The sequence below is a fragment of the Varanus komodoensis genome, unplaced genomic scaffold (assembly GCF_004798865.1).
Source record: "Varanus komodoensis strain SLA01 unplaced genomic scaffold, ASM479886v1 scaffold32, whole genome shotgun sequence".
NCBI lineage: Eukaryota > Metazoa > Chordata > Lepidosauria > Squamata > Varanidae > Varanus > Varanus komodoensis.
The window spans coordinates 13,947,041-13,973,029 of NW_025335798.1; the positions used below are offsets into that span (position 1 = coordinate 13,947,041).

Below are 25,989 nucleotides of genomic sequence, written 5' to 3' on the forward strand. Positions count from 1 at the left end.
GGAAGGCTCTACCGGAAGGTTTATGGAAGGATGTACTGGAAGGGCAGTACTGGCATAGCTGGATTTCATGGCATGCATGAGTGGCACAGAAAGGTTGTATCTGTAGGAGAATCACTTCCTGCGGTTGGGCTTTTATTTGGAGAGGGATCTCCCCTTACATTCTGTTGCTGCTACTTTTTTCTCAATGACAACTTCATTTTGGGAAAGTCAATTTTATTGTCCTGTAGCATGTTACTATGGTAACCCCTTACCGTAACTCAAAAGCAAAGCTGTAATCTTGAGAAAAAGATAGAATTAGATGATGAAATAAGTCTCCATGTATTTTTTTAAAATAAATTTTAAGTAATGGAAAAGCAATTGTTGTACTAAATAGAAATGAAGGCAAATATCAAGTGATGGGCATTATTCTCTCCACAATGTGATTGTTAAGTAAGAAAAGGGAGAGGAGTTACAGTTCTTAGGATGTTTGCAATTACTGTTATGCAAAATGCTGCTTTTATTAGGTGCTGTGGATTGCAGACTGACTGTTCAAATTGACTTTTTCTCCATGATGGCTACAGTCATAATCTGCGGAATGCCCTTGCTTCAATTTCCTGTCTATCCCAAGAAGCCTGGTGTCTTGACAGCTGATAGAATCAACTTTTTATTATCTTTTATTATTTCTTTTGTTGCAACGCATGAAGTGTGGGATCCAGCCATGAATGCAAAATAGCATAAGTATGCTTTCTATAGACCCCATACCTCAAGACAAAGGGGAGTGGGGAAAGATATGAAAAATGGGAATCTCCTTGCAAAACTCTTCTGTCAGTTTGGCACATGAAAATACACATATGCAGGAAGGACATGGGCAAAATAGAAACTGGAAATAAGTACATATGCTGTATTGGAAAAGCTGACATCAAAGCCACCAGCTGTTCCCACACTTACTGCGATGCTGAAATGTGTGCCTAAAAGTCATGTTTTTGTTGAAAAATTAGATTATGGCATTATTTGCCACCCACTCTGCAAGTTTATGTGATTGTTTTTCTTTCTTTCCTTATTGTCATGGTCCAGATACCATCTTGCTTGCTTTTCTTTTCTTTCTTTCTTTCTTTCTTTCTTTCTTTCTTTCTTTCTTTCTTTCTTTCTTAAAACATTTATATGCCACCCCATTCGCCGAAGCCTCGAGGCATCTCACAACATAAGAAATAACAGTAATAACAATATAAAATATAAAATAACAATATAAAATAAATAACAATATATAAGAAGTCGCCCTGAAGAAGTCGCTTTTTGTTGGAATTAATGGAAGATAGAAGCTGAAGCAACTGGGATACTTTTCAAATTATGCTATGATAAAATGATGTAAATTGTCAGCACCAATACCTCAAACCCTGTATTTTCCGCTGACATTTCACCTCTGCTTTTATAAACCATCTTCTCTACTATGAAATCTGTTAGTCTGACCCCCATTAACAATTACAGATCCTACCATATGAATTTGCTCGTTACTTCTTAATTTTAATTCCAAACATGGGAGTTTCTATAGACTCACAGTCATATTCTCCATGAGCTACTTCTTAATCTTCCCTTACAGCTACCTAAACAAGTGGCAATTGATTGTATGCATTAATTATGAGTAAAATATTTTTATTCCAAAAAGAAAAAAGATAGAAAAATGACATGAAGTTTGTTGTTTAAAGTATTTCTGTGATGTCCTTCCGGAGAACATCCAAAGCAATTGGAAACAAACATAGTGTTGGATCCACATTTAGTCATCCATAGAAACAAACGGGACTTAGTCTTTGCTAACATGCCCTACTGATTTCAGAAAGTGTATTCTAAGGATAACTAAATTTAGAGCCAATCCCCTCACTGCATCAATACCATAAACTTCATTAAAGCTCCTTAGATGTCTTTTTCTCTTGTAAAAGTCATTGCCCGATGCTAAAACCAGAGTTGCGTAGTTGTATACTGCCCAGCAAGCCTCAGCTACCGGGCAGTATAGACTAAATAAGAAAATGAACTCAACAAACAATATTGTCACCACCGCAAAGAAGGCTTCTCTCTGGTCACCAGCCAACTTACTTCAGAAGACGCGGGCATGCCTGAGGACAGACCTCGGTGCAAGTTTATGCTGGCTGTTAGGAGCAAGTCCCATTGCAGTTACTGGCACTTCTGAATAAATGTGGTTACGACTAGACTGGGCTTCACCCGCGCTTAACGGCTGCCAGAAAACAGCTGCAAAGAACTGCGGAGATAACGTTCCGGCGTTTGCGGAGGAAGGGAGAGCGCAGCTCTTCTAAGGCTCTTCGGGAAGAGGGCCCGTCGCGCGGGCGGCCTCGGCAGCGCCCGCGGCACCATTCGCGCTCCAGCCGAACGGAGCAGCGCCGAGAAGCCCCTCCAAGCCCTTGCGAGGTGCAGCCAGGCTCCGCGTGCGCAGGCAGGCAGGCAGCGCGGCGCAAAGCGCTCTGGTGGCCGCCTGGGAGCGCCAGGCGGCGAGCGCACGCCCTACTCAGGCTCAGGCCGCGCACGGGCTCCCGCGGCGGCGGCGGCCAGCCTTGACGGCGGCGCGGAGAGATGCGCCCGCCCCGCAGGCAGGCAGGCAGGCAAGCAGGCTTCTAGCCACGGGTTCCTCTGCAGGCCCCAACTTCTCAGGGAAGTAATGTTCAAAAGAAGTTTGCAACGTCTTTACAAGGCCAGTAAAACAGATGTACCGCTCCGATGTTTAACACAGCCCCCCCCCCCCCCGCCCCAAACTTTTACTGCGACTGCAGGGCTGCCCGGACGAGCACTGCCTGGCGAGGAAGGCTCGGCACGAGGAAGGGCGTGTGCGCGGGGACGCAAGCCTCGCAGGGGCTGGAGCGCTCCCTGGGCACTGGCGGCTGCCGGTGAGCCCCCTGCGGGACTCGCCCCGCTCCCGCAGCCTCCTCGAGGCTTTGCGGAGGCGTGGCGGAGGAGAAGCGCCAGGGCCCGAGCGAGGGGCGGGACGCGCGGGCTGCTGGTCCGCGGCCCCGATAAAAGGACTGCCCGGGCCTCCCCGGCACCGCAGTTTAGAAGTCGCAGAGATGGTGCTGACCGAGGACGACAAGACCCACGTGAAGACCCTCTGGGGCCATGTGCATAACCATGCCGAAGAAATCGCGGCCGATGCCCTGACCAGGTAAGCCAGCTCCCCCGGCCCCGTCCGCCCTGTGCTGGGGCGGAGGAAAAGGCGCCCCTGACCACGGCTGGGCTTTCCTCTCCACACAGGATGTTCTTGGCGCACCCCACCTCCAAGACCTACTTCGCGCACTTCGACTTTTCCCCCAACTCGGCCAACATCAAGGCTCACGGCAAGAAGGTGGCCAACGCGCTCAACCAGGCCGTCAACCACCTGGATGACATAGGAGGCACCCTCTCCAAGCTCAGCGACCTGCATGCCCAGCAGCTGCGCGTGGACCCCGTCAACTTCGGCGTGAGTCGCTTCCCCAGCAGCAGGGTGCAAAGGCTGGGCTGGGGGACTGCAGCACTGCTGCTGCTGGGGGACTGCCCTGCCTTTGCCTTCCCCTTCGAGCCACTCCAGCCTAAGGCTTCCTCCCCGAGCATAGGTTGGAGGCTCGCCCTGCCCTGTCTGCCTGCTTACCTGTGTGTGTACCTTATGCTCTGCTCTCCTCCTTTCTCCACAGTTCCTGAGGCACTGCCTTGAGGTGAGCATCGCTGCCAACCTGCATGACCATCTCAAGGCCAGTCTGATTGTCTCCCTGGACAAGTTCCTGGAAGAAGTGTGCAAGGTCCTTGTCTCCAAGTACCGCTAAATAAGAAGATACCAGCCAGGCTGTGTGGGAGAGGTGCTCCCTGGACTCCTTTGCCCATGCACCCCGTCTCTGTCCCACCCTATCTGCAATAAAGCTGTATTGGCTTTAAAAGTACTGTTGTTTTGGCATCTTCTTGGGCTGCTGGCGGGGTGGGAGGAGCGTGGGTAGGCTGCTCACAGTCCCTGGGTCTTGGAGACTGTCAGGCTCTTTGGAGCAGCTCATGGTTCTTTCCTGCGTTGGAACAGAAATATTCCAACAGCAAGTGCTGATGACCCAAACTAGTTAGAGTGCTTAAAAGAAAGGGATTGTGAGGCACTCCAAAAGGATCTCTCCAAGTTGGAAGAACTGGCATCAACATGGAAAAATGCAGTTCTGTGAAAATGTAAAGTAATGCTAGTGGGGGCAACAAAGGCCAGCTTCAGGTATACACAAATTGAAACTGAGTGAGTGGTTGAGAGAGCTGGTGCATAGAATGCTGGTTGCTGCACCTGAAAAAGGACATTGTACAGTTGGGAAAGGGGTTGAAGTAACTCCTGTGAGGAACGGTTGCAACAGCTGACGTTGGGGAAGAGGCAAATGAGAGGAGACATGATAAACATGCATGGTTTGGAGGAGGCAGTGAGGGAAATATTACTGGAAGTCAACCATGTCAAACCAAAAAGAAATTGGTGGGGGGTTCACAAAGAAAAAAAACCAAACTTCTTCCCACAGTGTATCACTGCAGGGTGGAATTCCTTTCCATTAGATGCACTGACAGCCTCCGTTTTAGACAGCTTTAAAATGTGGCAGGACAATTTCATGGAAGGCAATCAGTGGCCTCTAGTCTTGCTGGTTACACACTGCCTTCCTCCATGCTAGCAGAGGCACTGTGCCGATACACACTGGGAACTTCGGCAGGAGGGGGCTGCTGCATTCATGTCTTGCTTGTGGGTGCCTGCAGGGAGCTGGTTTGCCCCTGAGAGCCCGACTGGATGGATCCTGTGTCTGATGCAGCATGGCTTTTCTGTTACCATGTGGCTGGCTGGTCCAATGGAGATGCACCGGGTATGAGATGCTTCTCCCAATCAAACACCCAGCCTCAAGGGTCATTTTGGCTGTGCACACCCTATGTGGGTCCTGGTAATGGAAGCAGGGAGGAGCCCCTCTGCTCAGTTTAGATAACTCCTAAGGGGTCGGACTTTTGCGATCTGGTTAGCACAGCTGCAGAGGGTGGTGGGTGGGCCTCCTCCTCTATCTGGCTGCAGCAGGCAGAAGATAAACCACCCAGAAAGCCACCAGCTGGGCTGCTGTTTGGAAATGTCTTTGCCAGCGATAGGGTGGGTAGTGAGAAAGCCTTGTATGATGGGCCTCGGGAATTGAGGATATGGGGAACTGAAAAGGACTGTGTCTAGCATAGCATGCACAGGGAGCTTGGGAAGGCTTCCTAGGAGCTCTGGGTCATGCCTATGAAAAGAGCACAAGGTGCCCATGTGCTCCTGCAGACATCCACGGCACAGGTGAAAGGGAATGCATTTTTACAGGTGACCTAGCAGACCCTAGCAGGGAGCCCAGGCAACCTCAGCACTGCCTGAGATTTCAATTTGGTGTTACTCCAGTTGCATACACCCTAAATACACATCTGGCAGCTAGAAAAGAGGCTGTGCATGATGAGGCATACCCTTAGTTAATAAGGTGGCCCCATGTCATTTGCAACCAGGTGCAGGCAGCATAGCTTGCCCTGCAAGAGTGAGGAGATGTGTGTCACAGGAAACACTTTCCCCGAGTCTTCCACATACAAGGATGTGAAAGGATATCCAGTGCAGAAGGATATCCAGTGCAGAAAAACAGTGTAGTATGTGACTGATTACAGATTTGGAATAACAAGCCAGATATCATCGATATTTACCTTCTATATTGGGGTGGTCCTGCATGCACCCCCCAAGGCTTTGTTCTGCCAGCCCTCTTGCTTCCTGGAGCCCCCCTCCCCCCCCTCCCCAAAATCCGGACCCCAGCAATGGCATGGGCATGATTGCCATGAGTATTCCCAGGAGTCAGGTGCTTCTGCGCCTGCCAGCATGGGGCATGCTGAGGAGAGCTTGCTGGCTCAAGTACAAGTGGCTCAGCATGCCAATTCCAAGGAAGGAAGGGCGGCTGGGGAGGGGGTGGCACATGGGCAGGTTCCTGGACGGAAGAAACAAGAAAGGGGGTGGGCCTTGGGTTGGGCTGTGGCTGGAGAAGGAGCTGCCTTTGATCTCTGCAAAGATCACAGGCTCTTTTTCATTAAATTAGTCTAAAATCTTAAATTAAGCAGCTGACCCTGATCCCTGCAGCAGTTACCAGGCTGCAGAGGTCCACAAAGCTTTCAGTCTGCAACTATTATTGGCGTAAGATATTGGTGCTCACTTCACTTTTCTGATAGTGTACCTCCAGTTTTGTCAGCTAGAAGGGCTATATTTAATTTGTTTCCCAGTGAAAAGCCAACTCTGAGACCTCATCTCAGTCTTCTCCCTTGTTTAATAGTTAATTAGCTAGGCTGAGTATATTAAATTAAATAAATGTATTGCACACACTTTAATTTACAATATGGAAATGTAATTCACTGTGTGGAATGTGGATTCCATGTTGAAGTCCTCATGTGGCCGACAAGGTATGGAAAGTTGGACCACCCTGTATTAGAGGATATTTCAGATATTTATGCAAGTACATAGGGATAAGATCACTCAAGGAAAGGAGGGAAGATGGGCTTCTGTAATGAAGCACCACAGGGCCATCTCTAGAAAGAGGGACAGCATGAGTTTTCAAAACCAAATTTATAACTTTTCATTTATTATATATTCCACCTTTTTCCTTTAAAGGAACTCAAGGTGGCTTACATAATTCCCCTCCTCCTCCTCCTCAATTTTATCCTCACAATGACAGTCCTGTGAGGTAGGTTGGACTGAGAATCTGCGACGGGGCCAGTTACCCAGTGAGCTCCATGGCTGAGTGTGGACTAGAATCCAGAATCCTGAGTCCCAGCCCTGCACTCTTAACCACCACACCAAAGGTAAGTGGAGTCAAGAAGAGCCATGTTACAGAATATAGTGACAATCACACAACCTCCAATAATCAGTAGATTGTGCCAAAAACTCACTTGTTCAGTTTAAGTACACTTAAAAAGAAGGGGTGGGGGTGGGGGAGATGCAGAGATAACAAGTGACCTTTATAATAAAATCTTCCAATGTGCTGCCTTTGCTCATTTGGAGAAACTGAGCTGTTAATCTATAGCTCATGAGAAGTCTAGCAGGTTCTAACCCCCCCCCCCCCCGTCCCCAATTGCAAAAAGGCAGACAAGAGGCCAGTTGCGAAACTTGGGTTGTGTTGTTAGTACATCTTCCCTCTATACCACTTTATCTTGAATGATTTTTGATAATAATTGGTATTTTATATCTGCACAAAACAGCAGAGCACTCTAACAATCTGGGGAGATGTTCCTGCAACGTATGTACCTTATTCATCATTATTATTGGGAGCTGCAGCAAGGCAACTGTGTGTTCTTTTATGGGTCTCTAGCAGGATTGTTTTTAAAATCTCCCCACATGATCATTTTGATCACCTCTCTTTAACTGGCTTACAAAGTCCAATTTCCTCGTCAAGGTTTTCTGAGTGGGAGGCAATTCCTCAAGAAACTCTGTATTAGTAGCCAAACCATCAGTCATCTTTATGAGACAAGCCTTGAGTGTGTGATGGCTGAGGTCTATTAAATACCCATAAGATTGATAACAGAAAAAGTGCACAGGAAACCTTATGCTTCCAGTTCATTTTTATAGCCTTTTACAGTGTCCTGTAATGCTACTGGTATGAGAGCCAATGCTCAGCAGGAACTAAGCCATCCTCCCAAGCTTCCAGCATACATCAGATGGGGTCAGAATGCTGGTTTGGGTCACACTCACTCAGTAAATCTTTTTCATTGCCTTTGAGCAGCTCAACCTACTCCTTGCCTCCCCTCAAATGCCATACCAGAAGCCTTTCCAGGATCCTCTCCTTTTCAAAACCGACTTGCCATCCAAAATGAGAAACAGTGCTGCTCAAAATACAGAAGTCAAATTTTCTTGGTCTCTCAGAACTATTTCACACTTGCTTTAAGCAAAGGTTAATTCAATAGCTTCTCCACAAATAAGGACTCTGTGAATTGGTGTATCTCTAGAGCCAATTTTCAAAAATGGAAGAGATCTCTTTATAGTAGGTCTATCCTACTTTATTTATATAGTAGCATGCATATACTGTATATACTAAATTTCCTTGGTCTCACAGAGCTATTTCATAGTTGCTTTATCTCCTGTAAATAAGCAGAGGTTAATTCAATAGCCTCTGCACAATCAAATGAGAAGGACTCTGAATTGGTGTATCGCTAGAGCCAGTTTTCAAAAATGGAAGAGATCTCTTTATAGTAGGTCCATTCTTGCAAAGTAAGCCTATAAAAGTTAATTAGCTCAGGTAAAAAATAGTAACAAGGGCACTTGACTACATATACACGCTAGTCATTAGTGGCACAGAAAGGTACGAGTGTGTAAGACCAAACATAAGTAAGCTACAAAGTTTCCCAGCATTATCAGACTATTGTTTGATGTGGGCCTATGTAAATTGCACAGCATACCCAAGATTACAAAATATTTATAATCCCATATTCTTGCAAGTGGAAGAACATACTTACCAAGAAATTAAAGACTCCTTTACCCAAGGTTGAGTATGGGTAGTCTCTTCTAAATGGCCCAGGGGAACCTTGAAGAGGCTGCCCAGTTATCTTTAAAAATATTCCTCAATTTTTGTGTTTTTTAATCCCATTTATACAACTGTAGGAATGGGGAGCCTCAAGTGAGTCAAGCACAAAGGATTGTCTGCTGGTGAGGTCCAGCTGGTACCTACCCTGGGCATTGCTCAAGTGTTTATGTTTCCCATAGATAAGCTGTCGAATGCATCCAAGCACAGGCAACCTTAGCTCATGAAAAGGATCGCACGTTACAGCCAAAGTCCATGGGGAAACCTGAGGATCTCTGTTTCAAGGGTGTCCCCACTTTTAAACTTCTTCCCAAGATGTTATCTCCTCAAGAAGATGGAACAGTGGAAACTACCACATTTTACTGAAATATCATCTATACTGGCATATAAGGCAACTCACATATAAGGTTGATATTTTGGGTTTTTTTCGGATGTTTGTCATGTCAGCCCTGTAAGATGACCCTCAATTTTTGCTTTGTCATTTCCAGTTTCAAGGGTTGTCTTTTACATTATATATGGTAATAATGTGTGGAACAAGCAAACAGGAAGTATGTTTCAGAAAAATACCCATATATATTGGCATATAAGGTGAACTGCACCTAAGACAAGGTCAGTAGTTTGGGCTGTTTATTTATGTCAGACATATAAGATGACCCCCAACTTTTGTGTTCCATTTTAAGGGTCATCCTACACACCGGTATATATAGCAATTACCTTTGACAAAAGTAAAGCTCATTTTTTCAAGTGGGATTTTAAAATGTTTTTCAAATAATATACAGGTGCTGTATATTTTTATTCCAGCAAAAGATACCCACATATATGGAAATCTACTATATATACCTGGAAAATATTTCCAAAAAACTTTTACTTAAATTTTCATACGTTACCCTTTGGAAGTCTGACTATTCTTAAGTCACAAGAATTATTAATCTGTTCATAATACTACTGGGTACACAAATACGGTGATGAATCCTTGTTCTGTTTGCCCTAAGGGCTCACAGTCTAGTCATGCTGAAAGCAGAACTTTCTGAGAATTTGCAGTGGCTCATTCCTACACAATTTATATCAGTATGCAAGCAATTCATGAATGTTACTGAAAAAAGGACAAGCACCTGGCTATGTGCTTGTGCCTTGTGCTTCTGGATGTTTGGTTGCAATTTACTCTGGAAAGATTTCATAATATGGATGCCCATACAAAATATCCCTCTTCTCTAACAGTGACAAGGAAAAGTATTTGTTGGCAAAAAAACAACATTCAAAGAAGGTGCTATCAGCCCGGGGCAATAAAGGCTTGAATGCATACCACATAGTAGATCACCATTTGATCTCCTCTTTTTGAGTTCTAACCAGTCAGTTCAATTCTTATAGAGTGCAATACCTCTAAACTTTAAGCATTTCAAGGTATCACTTTATATATGTGTCAGATAAAAAGGTCTTTCTTCTTCAAACACCCTTTGGTCTTCAAAAAGTAAAATAATGTTTTGAAGCTTTGGAGGAAAAGAATGCCATTTTGTAAGGCAAGCAAAACAGAAAAGCATTTAGAATTTCGAAGTAGGTCCCAGTGGCCAGTCAACCTCTCAAGAGTTTCTGAATGTCCCATAGCACACCAAGACAGAGATCTGTCTCTGCTTTGTAAGACAGTGTAAGGAAGCTCTCAGTACAAAAACATCTGAGTAGAAAAAAGAATTGTATTAATTATCTCTCGCAAAAGCAACATATAGCCTACCATACTGAAATTCCCATAGACACCAAAATCACTTATGGAGGTCTTGAAAGAAAATACAGGACACTCTAACATGTAAATAGCATAACACAGCTCCTTAGGGGTGCAGATCTGGTCTGGCCCACTCTGCTGTGACCAGAAAGAGCTGTTCCTGGAAAATTCAACACAGGCTGGGTTGGGGAGGCCTGGTACCCTGCACTGCACAGAGGGGTTGGGAAACCTGCATGGAGCTGCCAGCAACAGGCACAGGCCTGCTGATGAGTGATCAGGGCTGATCCCACTGCCTCTACATTTGCCAGGGGAGCACAGGCTGAGGGGAGAGCCCATGTCCGCCATGGAATACATCCTGCCCAAGCAGAGCATGTGTTGAAGTCCAATCTTTAAAATCTCTACTAGGTTCTATGTGTTCTGCTGGACAGTATAGGATGAAGAAGTTCAATCTCGCTTTCAAAAGCCATTTTGTGAAAAACCAAGTAAGCCCTTCAGTGGGAAAACTGTCTGCTATCTGTTTTCTTCTTGTTAATGTGCCGGAAGATCTTGGATTTCTGAACATTTTTTGACTTCTGGTAGCCGAATCCTCCTCCACCACCTCTTTTTTGCAATCTCCTCCCATGGCTGCTGTTAACATCTGAGAATTGTGTCAAGGAATGCAATTTCATAAAAATAAAGATTAGCTTAAGATATTACAATTCTTAAGGATGGTGACTATTTCACAGTGGAAGGCCCATGTACCATTCCCTAAAAAGTCACAGCATGCACAGCTCAGAATCAACTTGTGACTGTGATGAGATAGAAGAAAGTGTCTATAGGAAAAAAGAAAAAAGTACCTTGTGGTCATCAATGCTTTTGAGTTTCTGACTTGATTTTCCTAGAAAGAACTAATTTAGTTCCTTCTAAGATACCATCATTACATTAAACTTGTAGCTAACGTATACATGCTTCCAAAGGCTACCCCAACAATTCCAATCAAGAACAAAACCAGTTTGCAAATTAGACTCCAAAAGAAGTATTCCCAGTTTGACAGAGGAAAGTGAAATACATAGTATTTACTCCGGCAACCCCCCCACCCCCAGCCAGAGAAGAATATCATGTCCAAAATCAAACTGACTGCTCCCATTTGCAAAACTGCTGTAAAATGCAACAGCTAGGCTGCCAACTGATGCATGGCAACTGGACCACCCCACCCCACTGATGATCTGAACTGGCTGCCAATTGATTTCTGGGCTTAAGTCAGGGCGTGAATTCCAAGCAGCTTAGGGCTGCTAAGGGTTATTTAGGGGACCACCTATCTCAATCCAAAACTACTCATTTAGTGAGATAAGCAAGAGAAGCTTTTGTGAAGATACCTCTCCCGCAGAGGTTCGCTGGTTGGGAACCCAAGGAAAAGCCTTTTCCTGTGTTGCACCCAAACTCTGAAACATGTTTTCTCTGGAGTGGTGACCAGAATCCACTCTCTGCACTTAGGAAAGAGGACAAGATATCTTTTTTACTTGGCTTTTTCAATTGATATTGTGTTGGCTATGCTTTTCAAACACTTTAACAATGTTTGATTTACTTTCAACTACAGCTTCTAACTTCCATTTAAGCAGCTCTACTAGTATTTCTAAAAAACGATTTACTGATTAACAGAAGTTGATGTCAGCATATTCGGAACCCATCAAAAGGGTATCTGTGAAAGAGTTAATAACTTGCTATAAAAGGATACTGAGATCCACAAATGGTGGAACCTTGAAGCCAAAAGAGAGCGCAACCTTGAGCAGATCCAAGTTATTGACATTGTAGATCTGCTTTAGAGAATGAGAATCATAAGCTCTTATATAGGCTTTGTATGCTTCTTGGGCTGATTTGTGAAGAAAGTAGTTTTTCTCAATCAATTTTTCCAGCTGAAAATTAAAAAGGCAAGAGGCACAATCAATATGTCCTGTCATTTAATAAATGAGCAAACAGAACATTTTGCAGATAGCTGACACTGACATTTATCATTTGCACATTTAGGAAAATGCAGTTGAAATAGCATACAAATTTACCAAAGTGTATTTTTCAAAACTTGGCAAAGCGGACCCAATGTCTTGAAATACTGAAGTTTTAAAACTGTGATAAAAGGGGTTACTTGATGTACCAGTTAAATATTATCTATTTCCTTTGTTCAATAGTGCATGAAAATTTCATCTAGTATAGTGAGACTCTGACAGCTGCATCAAAAATATCCTTGCCTCCATCTTCCATAATCCACCATACATACTGCATATGTTGCCACCTATAGGCTCTTTCTTAAATCACAAATCATACTGCTCAAGAAAGCAAGGTTTTATTAAACCACCATTCTCTCTCGGACTTACATAGCTGTTGTCAGCTCAGTTTACATACCCATGCTATGCTGGACCCATCAGGGCAAAGCCCCTGTGAATTGGAAGGCCACAGGGCATAGGCCTGGTGGCTTATGTGAAACATGTGTATGATACAGTGGGTGGGTTTGCAAAATATGATAACCCACACCCAACGCTGAAGTATGGGCTGTTGCACTGTGTAAACACAGACACACAAACCATGCTTCATTGGTTCACAAACAATCCATACAACAAACCACGGTTGGTCTTTGTGGGTTGTTTCTGTTAGTATAGCAGGATTCACAGAACACCACAATACACGGTTCAATGACCCATCTCAACAATGAGTGCAGGCTGGCTCTTATGTTAACCTAGTCAATGCTAAGTTATCAGCAATTAGCCTCCATTATAGAACAGATGGCTACAGTCACCGTAATGTCCCTGGTTTAAAAATCATCTGGACATAATTCCAACCTCACCCACAACAGCTTAAAAGTGAAGGTGCTATGTCTTTATGTGTTTAATGTTGTACAATGATTTAAAAAAATATATATTTACATTACTAATTGCTCTGGGCACACAAAGTATACGAGATTATTACTGCTGGTAATAAAGTATACATTACCTGAGACTGGATGTCAGAAATTTTGGACCAAGAAAATTCATATTCATTTAATGGAACCTAACAGGAATTTAAGGAGAGGTGTTATATGCAGAAATTACTGAAGGAAAGTAACTGCTTAAATAACAGTTCATGCTTTTGAGACAAAATGGAAAGAAGTGGCTAAGCAGAACAGGGAGAGCCACAGGAGAGCCCGATGCTTAGTTTCATGTAGCCTCTAGAGCCCATTATTTCTTTGCAGTCCTGTGCCCTGTTCTTCCACAAGACTGAACTTATTGCTTATAGAGAAGCATTCTAATTTGGGCTGTGGTTTCTGCAAGGTAATGTTCAGGAAATATCCTCAATTTTAGAAAAGCAGCATGGGCAGCTACTTTGCAATTACTTTCAGCAGTGCCTGTATAACTAAAGGTATCTCACATTTTATAACCACCAAGGACAATCAGCCTGATGAATTCCTGTGCAAATGCATCCCAAAAGTTTCTGTATTTGCATAACTCCCATAAAAGATGCATATGAGTCATCTTCAGAGAGGAAAACAAGTTTATACAAATGACTCCCCAGGCTCTCACCAATATGTACAGCAGGACTGCTCAACATTTCCAAGGATGCTCTTGCCATGATGATGAAAAACATACAAAGTACGTTTTCCTCTCAGTTTACGGCTGCTCCTGACATTGCAGGAGGTAGAAGTCAATTCTCTTTGTCCTTGCAGAGATAAAACCGGGAGCCAGGGTCTGAAAGCCGGGCAGTGAATTATCTGCACAACCCCTTAAGGCACCTGCACTTAATTTTCTCTGTGTTCTTTTCGGCCCCACATTCAAGGGATGGAAACAGTATGCTAATCATGAGGGGTTTTTTGTAGCAGTTGCTCTGCATTTCTACTAAGTTTGTTTCATCAAGTATTCTTTAGGCAATTAGAGGGTTGGTGTCTTGAAATATCTGATTAATCATTACAGCTGCGCTTTAGAATTTCATATCGACTTACCCTGGCTTGCTTTAGGTAACGCAGGAAACCCAGTTCTTCTGGTCGTAAAATAAGCAGAGCGTGTCCTCTTCCATTTATACCCCGGGCAGTTCTACCAACACGATGAATGTATTCCTTTTTTAAAAAAGGAAGCAAAGTGAGAGCAACAAATATATTGATGCAAATGGTTATTTTTTAAGGTAATCACAAAAGCCTAGCAAGAAAGTTAATACATACACAGATAAGCAATCAGACTTAGTCCTTCCTGCTTCCCAAAAGTTCATATTGTATTCATGGAAAATAAAATCAAAATCAGAAAAACAGGGTCTTGCTGGACACAGTGGGGGGAAAAACAAGCATTTATTTTTGACTGGCAGCAGCCAGAACAGCAGTCATGACTGATATTGGGGGTGGCACCCACCCCCCCGCCCCGGGGCCCGCCGGGGGCCCCCAAGATGGCCCAAGCCCCCCCCCCCCGCTCTTTGTCATTGCCAAGACAGATGGTAACACCTCCTGATGGCTCCCTTAAAGGCCACTCTATCTGCCTTTCAGGCACCATTGGAACTATGCTCAGTGTTAAGACTACATGCCTGAAATGTGACAGTAACTGAATATGTTGTAATTTCAAATTATTGCGCTGGCTGCCATAGCTGTCCTCCCTAGGATGCTGTTGTTACTGCACCGTATTGACAGATCATCTTGTGGGCAGAGAGCAAACATGCAGATCCGCAATTAGGACACCAGACCCATGCCTCTGTCCAAGTGAGGCTTCAGTGCAGCATGCAGTAAGGACTTTGTGATGAAGGGAAAAGGAAGAGAAGGTAAGTAATGTGTGAAGATGTTAAACAACGTGCAACTCTATAAAATGTAACATATTGGTTTCTGGTCCCCATATACCAGGTTTTCTAGAGCATCTTCATTTTTTTTAAAAAAAGGATTTTGATGCAGCTCCAAGCTAAATATTCTCTTCTTAACTCTTCAGATTGTTACATAAGCTATCAGTCTTTATTACATCCACAATGGAGTTAATTGTACAGAAGGATCTAAATAATACATTAAGAAGCAGCACAGGGAACCATCTGAATGAAGAAGCAGCAGAGTACTCTTACTGAAGCTAAGCAGGTAAAAGTTGGGTATTCTTGGCAGGGAAATCTGTTTACTGGACACTGAGCACTGAGGAGGAAATGCAGGATGCAAATGTAATGAATAAACTGTAAAAGTTAAACAGGCTTTTCAGGAATTGTACTTATTAACAAACCCAGACTAATAAAGTGCCAGGTATGTTTTAATATTTCATAGTTTTAAATCCATATATCCTTGAAATGGCACAACTTTCTAGAAGATGCAATACCTTTGGATCATCTGGTGGGTCATACTGAACTATCCAGTCAACTTCAGGAATGTCCAGCCCTCGGGCAGCTACGTCTGTGCACAAGAGTATTCCAGAATCCGCATTACAGAACTGGAAGAATGTGGTTGTGCGTTTGGTTTGTTTCTGCTTCCCCTAGAAGAAAACAGGTATTCCAGATTCATAAACAACTGCAGAATTCCTTGAAAGTGAACTTGAAACTCAAATCAATTCTGTAATGTGGAGCTATCAGGCTAACTTAAAAGTAACTTCAAATTAAATTGAAATTTTGGCCTGCTTATATAACTATTACAAATTATATTGCCCAACAAAACTAAAATCTGTTGCAATGCTCCTTGCTGCAGCACCTCAAATCCATCAACCCCCCAAAGATTTGGGGTGGGGCCTGCAAAAAGGAGATGTCCATTTTGCCACAATGCATAGTCTGAAAGCTTTAGATTCAACTCATGGCATGTTCAAACATTCTTATTAGCTATTAAATAATATTGAAAGTAGTGGGATATTGCTTTTTTCTGGGCTTCCCAATCTTTCTGTAAAGGAATGTGAAGGCATTGAGCAGAATGGTGGGTTGAGGAATGCTGGGAACTCTAGAACTCGTGATTTACTACCCTGGTTCCCAATTTTTCTCACGGTCACTCTACTAACTATATGCTCTTCCCTGTTTCCCAAAATCTGCCTCTGTCTGTTCTTCTCCTAAATGACTTTTTCCAACACTCTATTCTGGTCTGTCAATCATCCTTCAATCATCTTTTCACTATGTTTATGTTATATAATGCAAATCATGGCATCTTGTTACCTGTTACATGCAAACATTTTAGTCAGAAAGTAATGCAAAAGTATTGAGCTACTTAAAAAGCAATGACTCTGCACACTCCCCACTAGCACACAGGACAAAGAATTATGGTAAACCCATTGTGGTGACTGAGTTTTAACTTATGAAAGCTGAAAAGAACAAGCTTTGATTATTGTCTGTTTAAAAAATGGAAAAGAAGAAAAAGAGGAGCGGCAGCATGTAATAAAGCTATCTGCATGGATGTGTTTTAGAAATCCTTTGCCATGAGGCAAAGGCTAAAACGTTATTTGATTATTCCATAAAGCTCCTGGTTGCAATAACACATTTGGATAATACCTTGTAAGGCCTTACAAGTAGGTCCAGATTGCCCCACTGTATTTGCAGCCTTCAACAAACACACACTACTCAGATTTCCATGACAACAGCTCTGAGCATTAACTGTTCACAGAACAATCACCTAATTTTCATTTTCACAGAAATGTATGCAGAAATAAAGTATGTTCCATAATCTTTCCTTATATGGACACTGGAAAAATCACTTGGGCAGACCAGCTACTTAAAACAGTTGCCTGACAGCAGACACCATTCTAACAAACAACTTCAACCTTGCTGACAGAACCCTGTTCTTCAGATAAGCGCTGTAAAGACAGCTTTAAGAGAAAGGTTCCCTTGATGGCATTCAGAGGCTAATTTATGAGTCCACTGCTGAAATCTTGCTGAGACACTCACATTCCTGTTGCTCACTCCCAACCTTCATAAGGGCCATCTGCAGGTTACAATAACTTCAAAACCTCACACATCAGTTAAGTCTAAAAGTTAGACTGGGACACCAGGCTACAGAAGCACAGGTGGGCCTCAGGAAACCAAAGTAAACCTGCAATCAACTAACAATTACAGCTGTTTGGCTGACCAAAAATATTGGGAAAAGTCCAATGGTGTTGCTGTGCTAGCAGAAACCACTGCTAACCTAATGTGCGCACTGTGGCAGATACATTAGAGAGCTGCACCAGATCAGATCAAGGGCCCATCTAATCCAGCACACTCTTCACACAGTGGCCACCCAGTGGTCCATTGAACCCAAGAGAAGGACCCTCCACCCAGGGGAGGCACTCCAGCAAATGGACATAGGTACACTGCCTCTGACAGCATCCTGCCAAGTAAGACTAGCAGCCACTGGCAGTCTTCTCCTCTGTGAATTTATCCAGTCTCTATTTAATGGCATCCAGATTGGTGACTATCACTACAACAGGTGGAAATGAATTCCACAGTTCAAGTATATGCGATGTGAAGTTTATATCCTGAGTTTACTACCAATCAGCTTCATGGGATGACTCTGGGGTCTAATATTGTGGGAGAAGGAGAAAAATGCCTCCCCATCTACTTTTTCCATTCCATGAATAATTTGGTACACCTCTGCCATGCCTCTCCTTAGTTGCATTTCCCCCTAAACATAAAATGCTGATGTTTTCCCCATAGGTAAGTTGCCCACCTCCCCCATGGAGCAGGAAGAAATCTTTGATCATTCTACACATACAAGAAGTCACTGATGTACTCCAAAAAATTGTTTCAGAGGTTGGAGCACAGAAGGACCAGAAGAGAAGAGCTAGGAGGCCATCCCTGCTCAAACTTCCAGCAATGGAAGTTTTTTGAAACTCCACTTGAAAATGCTTCAGCCAGTGCAATCAAAACTCTAATCCCAATCCAGTGGAAAGGAGGCATGTTAAAACCAATAGACTATGCATTATTGCCAGGTTCAAATTCTTCAGAAGACAGCCTTGCATATAAACCTAAAATGTATTGCATATTCACCTAAAACACATCTCTGTCCATCACTACCAAGCAGTCACAGGTAAGCAGTGCTAATTCTAAAGCAGATGATTGCTAGTTGCATACTTACATGAATGGCCAGGACTTGCAGATCAATGTAATTAAGTAGTTCATAGTGGTACTTCACAGACATACATGAGGAGAAGAATACCATCAGCTTTTTCTTCCGATTCTTCTTAAGAAAAGTGAACAGCAGGAGAAATCTCTTTTCTGACGGGCACACTACATAACCCTAAACATTATTTGAAAAACAGTTATCTGTATGTAACCATTTAAATTAAGGATTTACATCGCATTTTAATCTGGCAAAAGAACCAGTATCCATTAACCCCTTTCCTGCTCACTTTTATTTGGGGAACACCATAATTCTTATGAGAATTCAAGAAGGGAGAATAGTTCCAGTTAAATTAATGGAAAAGAACTGACAGAAGTTTTATTTTGAAAAGGGAAAAACAGAAGTTACACTTCTTACAGCTCCAGCCTACATATATTGACTCAATCCAACTAAATTAAGTGGGATATGTCAGTGAAGCTGTTCAAATATTACAGATTGTAATAGATCAAACTACCTGAATGAAGGTTTCAGTGATTAAGTAGCATTTGCTTTTGAATTCAGCCTTCCCTAACCTGGTGCCTTCCAGATGTTTTGGAATATGAACCCAAACAATCCTGATCATGGACCATGCTGGATGATGCTGATGAAAGCTGCAGTCCAAAATGTCTGGACAACACTATGCTTCTTAAATTCTCAAAATCTGTGCCATTGTATACTTTCAAGTTCACTGCAGCTAGGGCTATAAAAAGAACCTGCAAGACTGCAATTAACATGCAACCCAATTGTGTAATTTTGGCAGGATTACATTGTATTTGTCACAAGAACACTCCATGTAAATCAGCCTAGGGAGATAGGCAAGCACCCCTGCCATGTTTCTTTTCAGAAACAGCAGCGCCATTCGAGACGCATGTTACTCAGTCTTGATAAAGAAAATGTATATTTTAAAGGGGAAAACATCATTTCAATAGCTAAAATCACTCTGGAAAAAAGAAAGGCATACCTATACTTGTATATTAATTTCAGCTGAAAGAGGAAGGATGACAGGTGTATAAATGAAAAACAGTATCTGTTAATTAAAGCTTTATTAATGCTTTAATATTTTTGCTCAAGTTACCTGTTCAAGGCCCTCTACAGTTGCTGTTTCTTTATGGTCATCAACTCCAACATACAATGGTTCCTTTTTTAGAGAAATCTTCGCTAGGTCTTCCACTTTGCGGGTTTGTGTAGCTGAGAACAACATGGTCTGTCTACGCTCTGAAAGTGGAAAAAGATGGGAATGGAATATAGTCACAAGTTTCTCAGATGCTGACAGGGTAAGACATCACTAAACTCTTTAGAGATGTCCAAAGAATGCAAATGCTTCAAAAGCATTTTTGAAATCAGTAGCTCAAACTTTCTCAACTACAAGCCAAATAATTTCGTATCACATCTGAAATAGCGGTACATTAAATGTTTTCTTTATCAGCATGTACTGATCCAAATACAATGTTAAGGCTGCAATTCCAAACATTCTTCCTTGGAAGTTGCGCCCTGTTGAACATAATGACATCACAAATACATACATGTACAATTCCATTATAAATCTGTTAGTAAACTCAATGGATTAAAGGTATTCCTATTTTATATTCTGTTCAATGGTTAAATGACTATACAATGAATGCTGGACAAGTGAACAGGATAACAGAACTCTAGTAGTTGTGGATTGCTGTGCTCACTATTATGTATTATAAGACAGTTTGAATATTTGACTTACTTGGCAGAAGTTTTATGATCTGTTTCATTTCTTCCTCAAACCCAACTTCTAAAATTCTGTCAGCCTCATCAATTACCAGGCACTGAAGGTTCTTATACATAAACCCTGGAGTATTCTGCAAGACGTTAAACACAGTGTGTCAAGCCATCGAGCACACACAAAATAAACCACAAACATGCTACTCGGTACCCCTCTTTCTACCTGCATGTGATCTAAAAGTCGGCCTGGAGTCGCCACAATGATGTTTATGCCATTTGCTAGTTTCTGAGCCTCCGCGGATCTGTTACTGCCTCCCATTATCAAGCCATAGGTGTGCACATGATGTGTCATCAGTTCTTTGAGAACACCGTATGTCTGCATGGCAAGCTCTCGTGTTGGGGAAAGGATGAGGACACCTGTTCCTGAAAGGGGGGGGGAGGGAAAAATATTTAGAAAGGCACCCCTCAAATGAAAATCACACCAAACAGTATCCCCAAAGTTATTTTTAAGGTTTTATGTGATAAACCAAAGATGACTCTCACCATTTCTGGGCATAAATTTTAACTTGTAGATTAGTTCTATTGCTGGAATAAGAAATGCAAGAGTTTTGCCACTGCCGGTTTTTGCAGCTGCTAGAATATCCCTGCATACACAACAATGAAAAAAATACAGCTTAGGAATGGTTCAGGAGACCAGGTCAGCTGGAATAAATAACTCTCAGTTATGAACAGTCTCATTAATATTAAGCATTATATACAGGCTAAAATCACAGTCCTATACATGTGCACAATGAATTTCAATGACACTTGTAAGAGAACTTTCTCCCATGGTCACTAGCATGTCCCATCACCTAGCCTGTCAGCCATCCCCAAGATGGGGGAGTATATGATGTTGGTAGCCATTGAGGCCATTGCCTCAAAAGAGCTCAAATGCCTTGATGCTCTCCCTCCTTTTATCTTTCCTGGGCAGGGGAGGGGAAAGGGCCTATTTCAGGAAGCCAAAATCCACTGCCTGAAGGTGCACAAAACCAAGGATTTAGCCTCTTGAGTCACCGTAGTTACTAAGCTGTTGGGTATAAGAGTGCAGGCTAAATCACATGCTACTTGCAAGACAGAAAACGTCATCTTTACTCATTATATAAAGGATATATGCCATGCTAATCAACTGTTTTAAGTCATTCTCCATAGCAGGCTTACTCAATTTAATGCCATATTCTAGCCCTGCCATAGAAATAAATGTATCCGATTCATTAATTATAAATTAAGATCAAACTGAGTTTACTGTACAATATCAGACTGTATAAATTATATCAGACTGAATTTACTTGTTCTCCAGTTGTCATGCAAAGGATTACAGCCCCAATTTCACTAATATCTGTGAGCTTCAGTATGCCTCATTTTTGCAGTGATTGTGGCTGATGCACTCAAGATGGGAGTGCAATTTTCCCCCAATTTCAGCAGCAAAAACACTCATGCAAATGAGCAGAAATGAGCAAAGACAAGTTACTTATTCCTCCTGAACAAGATACCTTCTCTTCATATATTCACTGATTTTGACTCAAGAAGAGTTGCAACACACACCTGGCTTGTAAAGGTTGTTTCTTACCTGCCTTCCAGAAGTGGCTTGATACTTTTATGTTGAATTTCTGTCATGTGTGTAAAACCCATTTCAGTTATTCCTTTCAAAGTGTTCTCACTGACAAGACCATTAAGAGATGCAAATGAAGTATCTTCAAAAGCACCTGAAGATACAAGCAATGTTAATCTCTTTTGTGCGTTAGCCTACCAAGAGTTCAAATAATGCCTGAATTTGAACAATGAGGTATTCCGGAATCAATTCTTATTTCCACAGATGGCAGAAAAGAAATCTACTTATGACATATGTGAATGCAAACATTTTAAAGTATCATCATCATCATCATTTCTACATTGTCCAACAGCTGAAGCTTTTTGGTAGGTTCACAACAGTTCCTTACAAGTTAAAATCAAGATACTTCCAGATCTTGCTCTTATGTGTTCTACAACCATCACAGACACCTTCTAACTGGCTTCAGCCAGCTAATGAGACCATCACTGTGCAGTTTTGCTTACGTAACCTATTCAGTCACATGACAGTCACATGAAACAATATTAAAAAGCCTAAAGGAGTTCATGTGGCTGGCTTCAACATTAAAGTTTGCATACCAGGCATGGGCTCACATTTCTTTCTTTCTTTCTTTCTTTCTTTCTTTGTTTGTTTATTTATTTAGACAACTTATATGCTGCCCCATCGCATGAGCCTGTGATGAATATATACAGTTTCTTGTTTGCTTTCTCACATTTCACTGCTACCACATTACAGTGTGGCTGTCCTGCCAGGATGCCGGTAGGGCTTGCTGAAAAGGGGCTTCCACACAGGTAGGAAACTACCTACAAGGCACATAAATCATACTTAAAACCTAACAATAACTGCATTATTCCAGTCACTGCATCTCTTTTCTTTGTACAGATATGACTGGATGCCCTGTCTTATCTATCAGTCACTGAACCAATATCTAAAATAAATCACTTGCTAACTAATGGCAAATCTAAGATGGCTCAATCGCAAAGGTCAATAAAAATCAGGTATCTCTATAAAGACAAAGATTCACAGAAAATGAACAAATAAAACTTTAAATATTCATCTGTTATAAGAGGGAAAAAACTGTCTAAATACAAAATGCCACTGTGAGAAACACAAACAGAAAAGGCTTGCCTGTCAGTCCTAGAGGCAAAACAGGACCATCAGCATCTTCACCAGCTTCTTCATCAGCTTCTTTCTCATTCATGCCATCCTGGTTTTCTTCTTCAGGCTCCCCATCTAAGACCTCATCTACAAGAGCACCCTCATCCTCTTCTTTTGCTTTTTTAGGTTCTGTACCTGCACGAGGAAATTAGTGAACTGTTAATAGTGGATATCTGCATATCGGCCGGCCTGACTGGTGAGCTCAAAGTGCAACCCTGCAGTGTACTGAGCCTCAAGATCAAACATTTAAGCTATGGACAACCTTACCCCACCCATAGTACTATATAACCACCACCCATCGTTTCTGCATCTAAGCCACAGTAGGTGGACCAAGGTAATTCTGCACAAAGTTGAATCAGTCATTATAGCCAGTAACTCATAGGCAGCCATTTACTGCCTCCTACAAGTGGTGCCCACCGCTTCCAGAAAAGAGGTTTAGTGCAATCCGAAATGCATGTTTCTGCAATGGGGTAGGCTAGTTGAGCTTGCATAACAGTTCGGTCCCAATCCAGAAATAAACATTTTTGTGGGTTGGAGGCTTGTCTGTGTTCAAGAAGCAGTGGGTGTCCGTAAAAACAGAAAGGAACAATGGCTGTAATTTCAACTGAGCTATATGACTTATGTTGAAGACTCAGATCCAACGCACATTATATCTACTACACTGACTTCAATATGGATCCATTAGAACAGCTAGGTAAAAATGAAGCCAAGGAGTAACCAGGTTATTAGCAATTCTCTGCTGGATCTTTATAGCAGAGATATGCATCCTCTGGGCTTGGAGGTTTACTTGGTACTTACCAAGCCTCAGGGCATCAATGCAACTGTCCCACATGAATTTGCCTAAATCTCTTCAAAAGCCATCTGTTTTGACTTAATGCAGACTTGACATCCTGAGCATATATGTATCACTGTGGTTTGCTAATGAAAGTCAGGTTGCTTACCTGTAATTGTCATTCTCTGAGTCGTCATCTATGTATTCACACATAGGCCAGTCCCCAAGAGCACTGAAACATGAAAGATGGTTCAATCCCAATAGGGACCTCTCATCTACCATTGTCACCAGGGACCTGAAGGGGCTCCCTCCTGGGTCTGAACCGTCTTTCAAGTCTCAGTGCTCTCTTGGGACTGGCCATGTGTGTGATGTAAAGAGACCATGAAGAACACTCAGCTTACACTTTATACTGAAGGTATCAACACTGCAGATATAACATGGAGTGATAAATAAAGGTGAATACGAATTAAGGAAAAACAATTTAAAATACCATTTTCTGTATCATTTGCAATTTTTCTTTTCTTTTTCTTCTTCTTCTTCTTCACTTCAGTTTGTGTACATCCAGCCTGTTCAGCATTCAGTATTACATCTGGTTGCTCTACATCCATCATTTTGTTTTCTTCCACCACTGCTCTTGAGATGTCAGAAACTTCTTCTGAAATATCTTCAGCTGCTGCCCCTAATGAAACAAACCATGATACAAGCATGGTTTGACACTTTAAAAAATGTATTCAAAGGGAATAGCCACAGAATCATCTACCTAGAAGTCCTACATTTGTGTACCAAGGCACTAGCATATACCCGTTTATACCAAAACTACATGGCAACGCTTTTCACTGAAAGCAAATCTCTACAACCCTCAGTCTTGCAAAACACAGAGCATAAAAATTCTTATTTATCTAATTATATACCTTTGCTCACCAAAATGCAGAACACCAGTCACACATAGAAAATATGTATGTCTGTACAAGACTGGGATATTTTTTCAGCTAAATTGGTCTGCTGAAATGATGACTATATGGGGCAATTGGGAGTGAACTGTTTTGTGAAAAAAATGTGAGTTCTGTACTCAAAACAAATCTCCAGATTCTAGTTTTAAGAGCTTGTGTTTTGCATGTGGCAGCGCTTTGTGAATCTTGGGGTCCTAAGCCCCCCCCAAAAAAACAAACAAACAAACCGAGCAAATTTGGCAAACTTGAAGTCTATCCACTCTGTCTTGTATTTACTTCAATTGTAATCTATTTTAAGGCTTTGATGCAGTTTACATGTACGATTATCTGTATAATCCCATACATTTGCATACCAGAAACTGAAAGGCCATAGCTAGTCACACAAATTTTACATTGTTTTAGTTGCTAGATAAATTAGTAGTCCTCAGTCTCGAGTAGCTGCTCGTTCCCTGCCATACAAATCTGACACAAAAACCACATAAGGCTAGTCAATATTTTTTCCCCATCACATTTGAAAGAATGAGGTGGTTTTCTCCTCCTAACTGGATTCCTATTTGCCATGGGCACATAAAGGAGATCAATATCACCACCATCACGATCATCTCTTTATCGTATTGAGAATATTGTATGTGAAATAAGCCTTGCCTAAGGCCCAACAGTCAACTCCAGGCTTGAGCCGGGCTACAACTGCGAACATCTCGCTTTGCAGTTGCTTCTTTTACTAGCTATTTTACAGACTTATACTCCGGCGCCTCGCTGGCCTTTCGCACAACAGACAAGTCTGCGTGACATTACTTCTCCTCCTCTTCCATCTGCCACCCACATCCCAGCGCAGTAGCTTCCCCCCACCGTACCAGGCTCGGCCGCCCCTTGCTGGGCCAAATTGCGTTGCCGTATCTTGAGGTTGCGCTTGTGCAACTTCTTGCGTAGCAGCCGCATCGGCAGATTGGCGGTGTTGGCCGCCATCCCGTCCCTGCCGAAGCGAGCGCGACCACTCAGCCACACGTGCGCGGCCCAGGGCAAAAGGAGACGGGGCGGAAGGAGCGACCGGATATCGTGCGTCAGCTGACGCGCCCTAGCTTCCGGCTCTCGTTCTCCCCGCCGGCTCCCCTGCAGCGCCCCCTGGCTTCGGGGAGGACGGCGCACCGCCTGTGCGGGACAGGAAGGGGCTCGGGGCTCGTGGGTTTTTTTCCACGGCGCTGTGCGGCGCCCCTGGAGCCAAAAGCGGGCGGCACGCGGTGCCCAGAGACCTGAACCGTGTTTCTCGCCGCGTTTTGCATGGAGGCGCGGGGAGAAGCAAACAGCCCATGAAGGATGTTTAAAGAGCCTCGTTGCGTTTTCAAGAGGGGGATGTGACTGTTTTGGGTGGGTCGCCCTTTGTGCTGTCACGCGAAGGGGGGCTTAAGCAGGTCCTTAAGCGTGCGCGAGCACGTGTGTACATAAGAGTACGTGTCGGCAATCCCTTTACGAGTCTGTATGCCAGGTGTGGGATGCCGTCCCTCGCCTGTTGCTGCAGAGTGCCCTTCCCACAGGTTGCTTAGAGCTAGTTCTGCCTTTTGGCCAGAAGAAAGGGCTTCCA

At 42.9% G+C, this 25,989-nt stretch overlaps 2 protein-coding genes across 2 annotated transcripts; one reads left to right on the plus strand and one right to left on the minus strand.

Annotated features, from left to right (window-relative positions):
- Positions 1–2,987: 2,987 nt before the first annotated feature.
- On the plus strand, positions 2,988–3,890 carry LOC123027389 (hemoglobin subunit alpha-2). The gene is made up of 3 exons (XM_044438235.1): positions 2,988–3,142; positions 3,232–3,436; positions 3,648–3,890. The coding sequence occupies exons 1-3, from the start codon at positions 3,048–3,050 to the stop codon at positions 3,774–3,776; spliced, it is 429 nt and encodes a 142-aa protein (XP_044294170.1). The 5' UTR covers positions 2,988–3,047; the 3' UTR covers positions 3,777–3,890.
- A 6,293-nt stretch (positions 3,891–10,183) lies between these two features.
- Positions 10,184–25,454, minus strand: DDX18 (DEAD-box helicase 18). Its single transcript, XM_044438270.1, has 14 exons — positions 25,265–25,454; positions 23,951–24,139; positions 22,659–22,823; positions 21,531–21,666; positions 20,468–20,568; positions 20,148–20,347; positions 19,947–20,061; positions 19,308–19,447; positions 18,209–18,370; positions 15,501–15,653; positions 14,171–14,284; positions 13,189–13,245; positions 11,942–12,119; positions 10,184–10,864 (listed from the first exon to the last, which is right to left on the minus strand). Exons 1-14 carry the CDS (start codon positions 25,374–25,376, stop codon positions 10,719–10,721), a joined length of 1,968 nt encoding a protein of 655 aa, XP_044294205.1. The 5' UTR covers positions 25,377–25,454; the 3' UTR covers positions 10,184–10,718.
- Between the last annotated feature and the right edge of the window lie 535 nt (positions 25,455–25,989).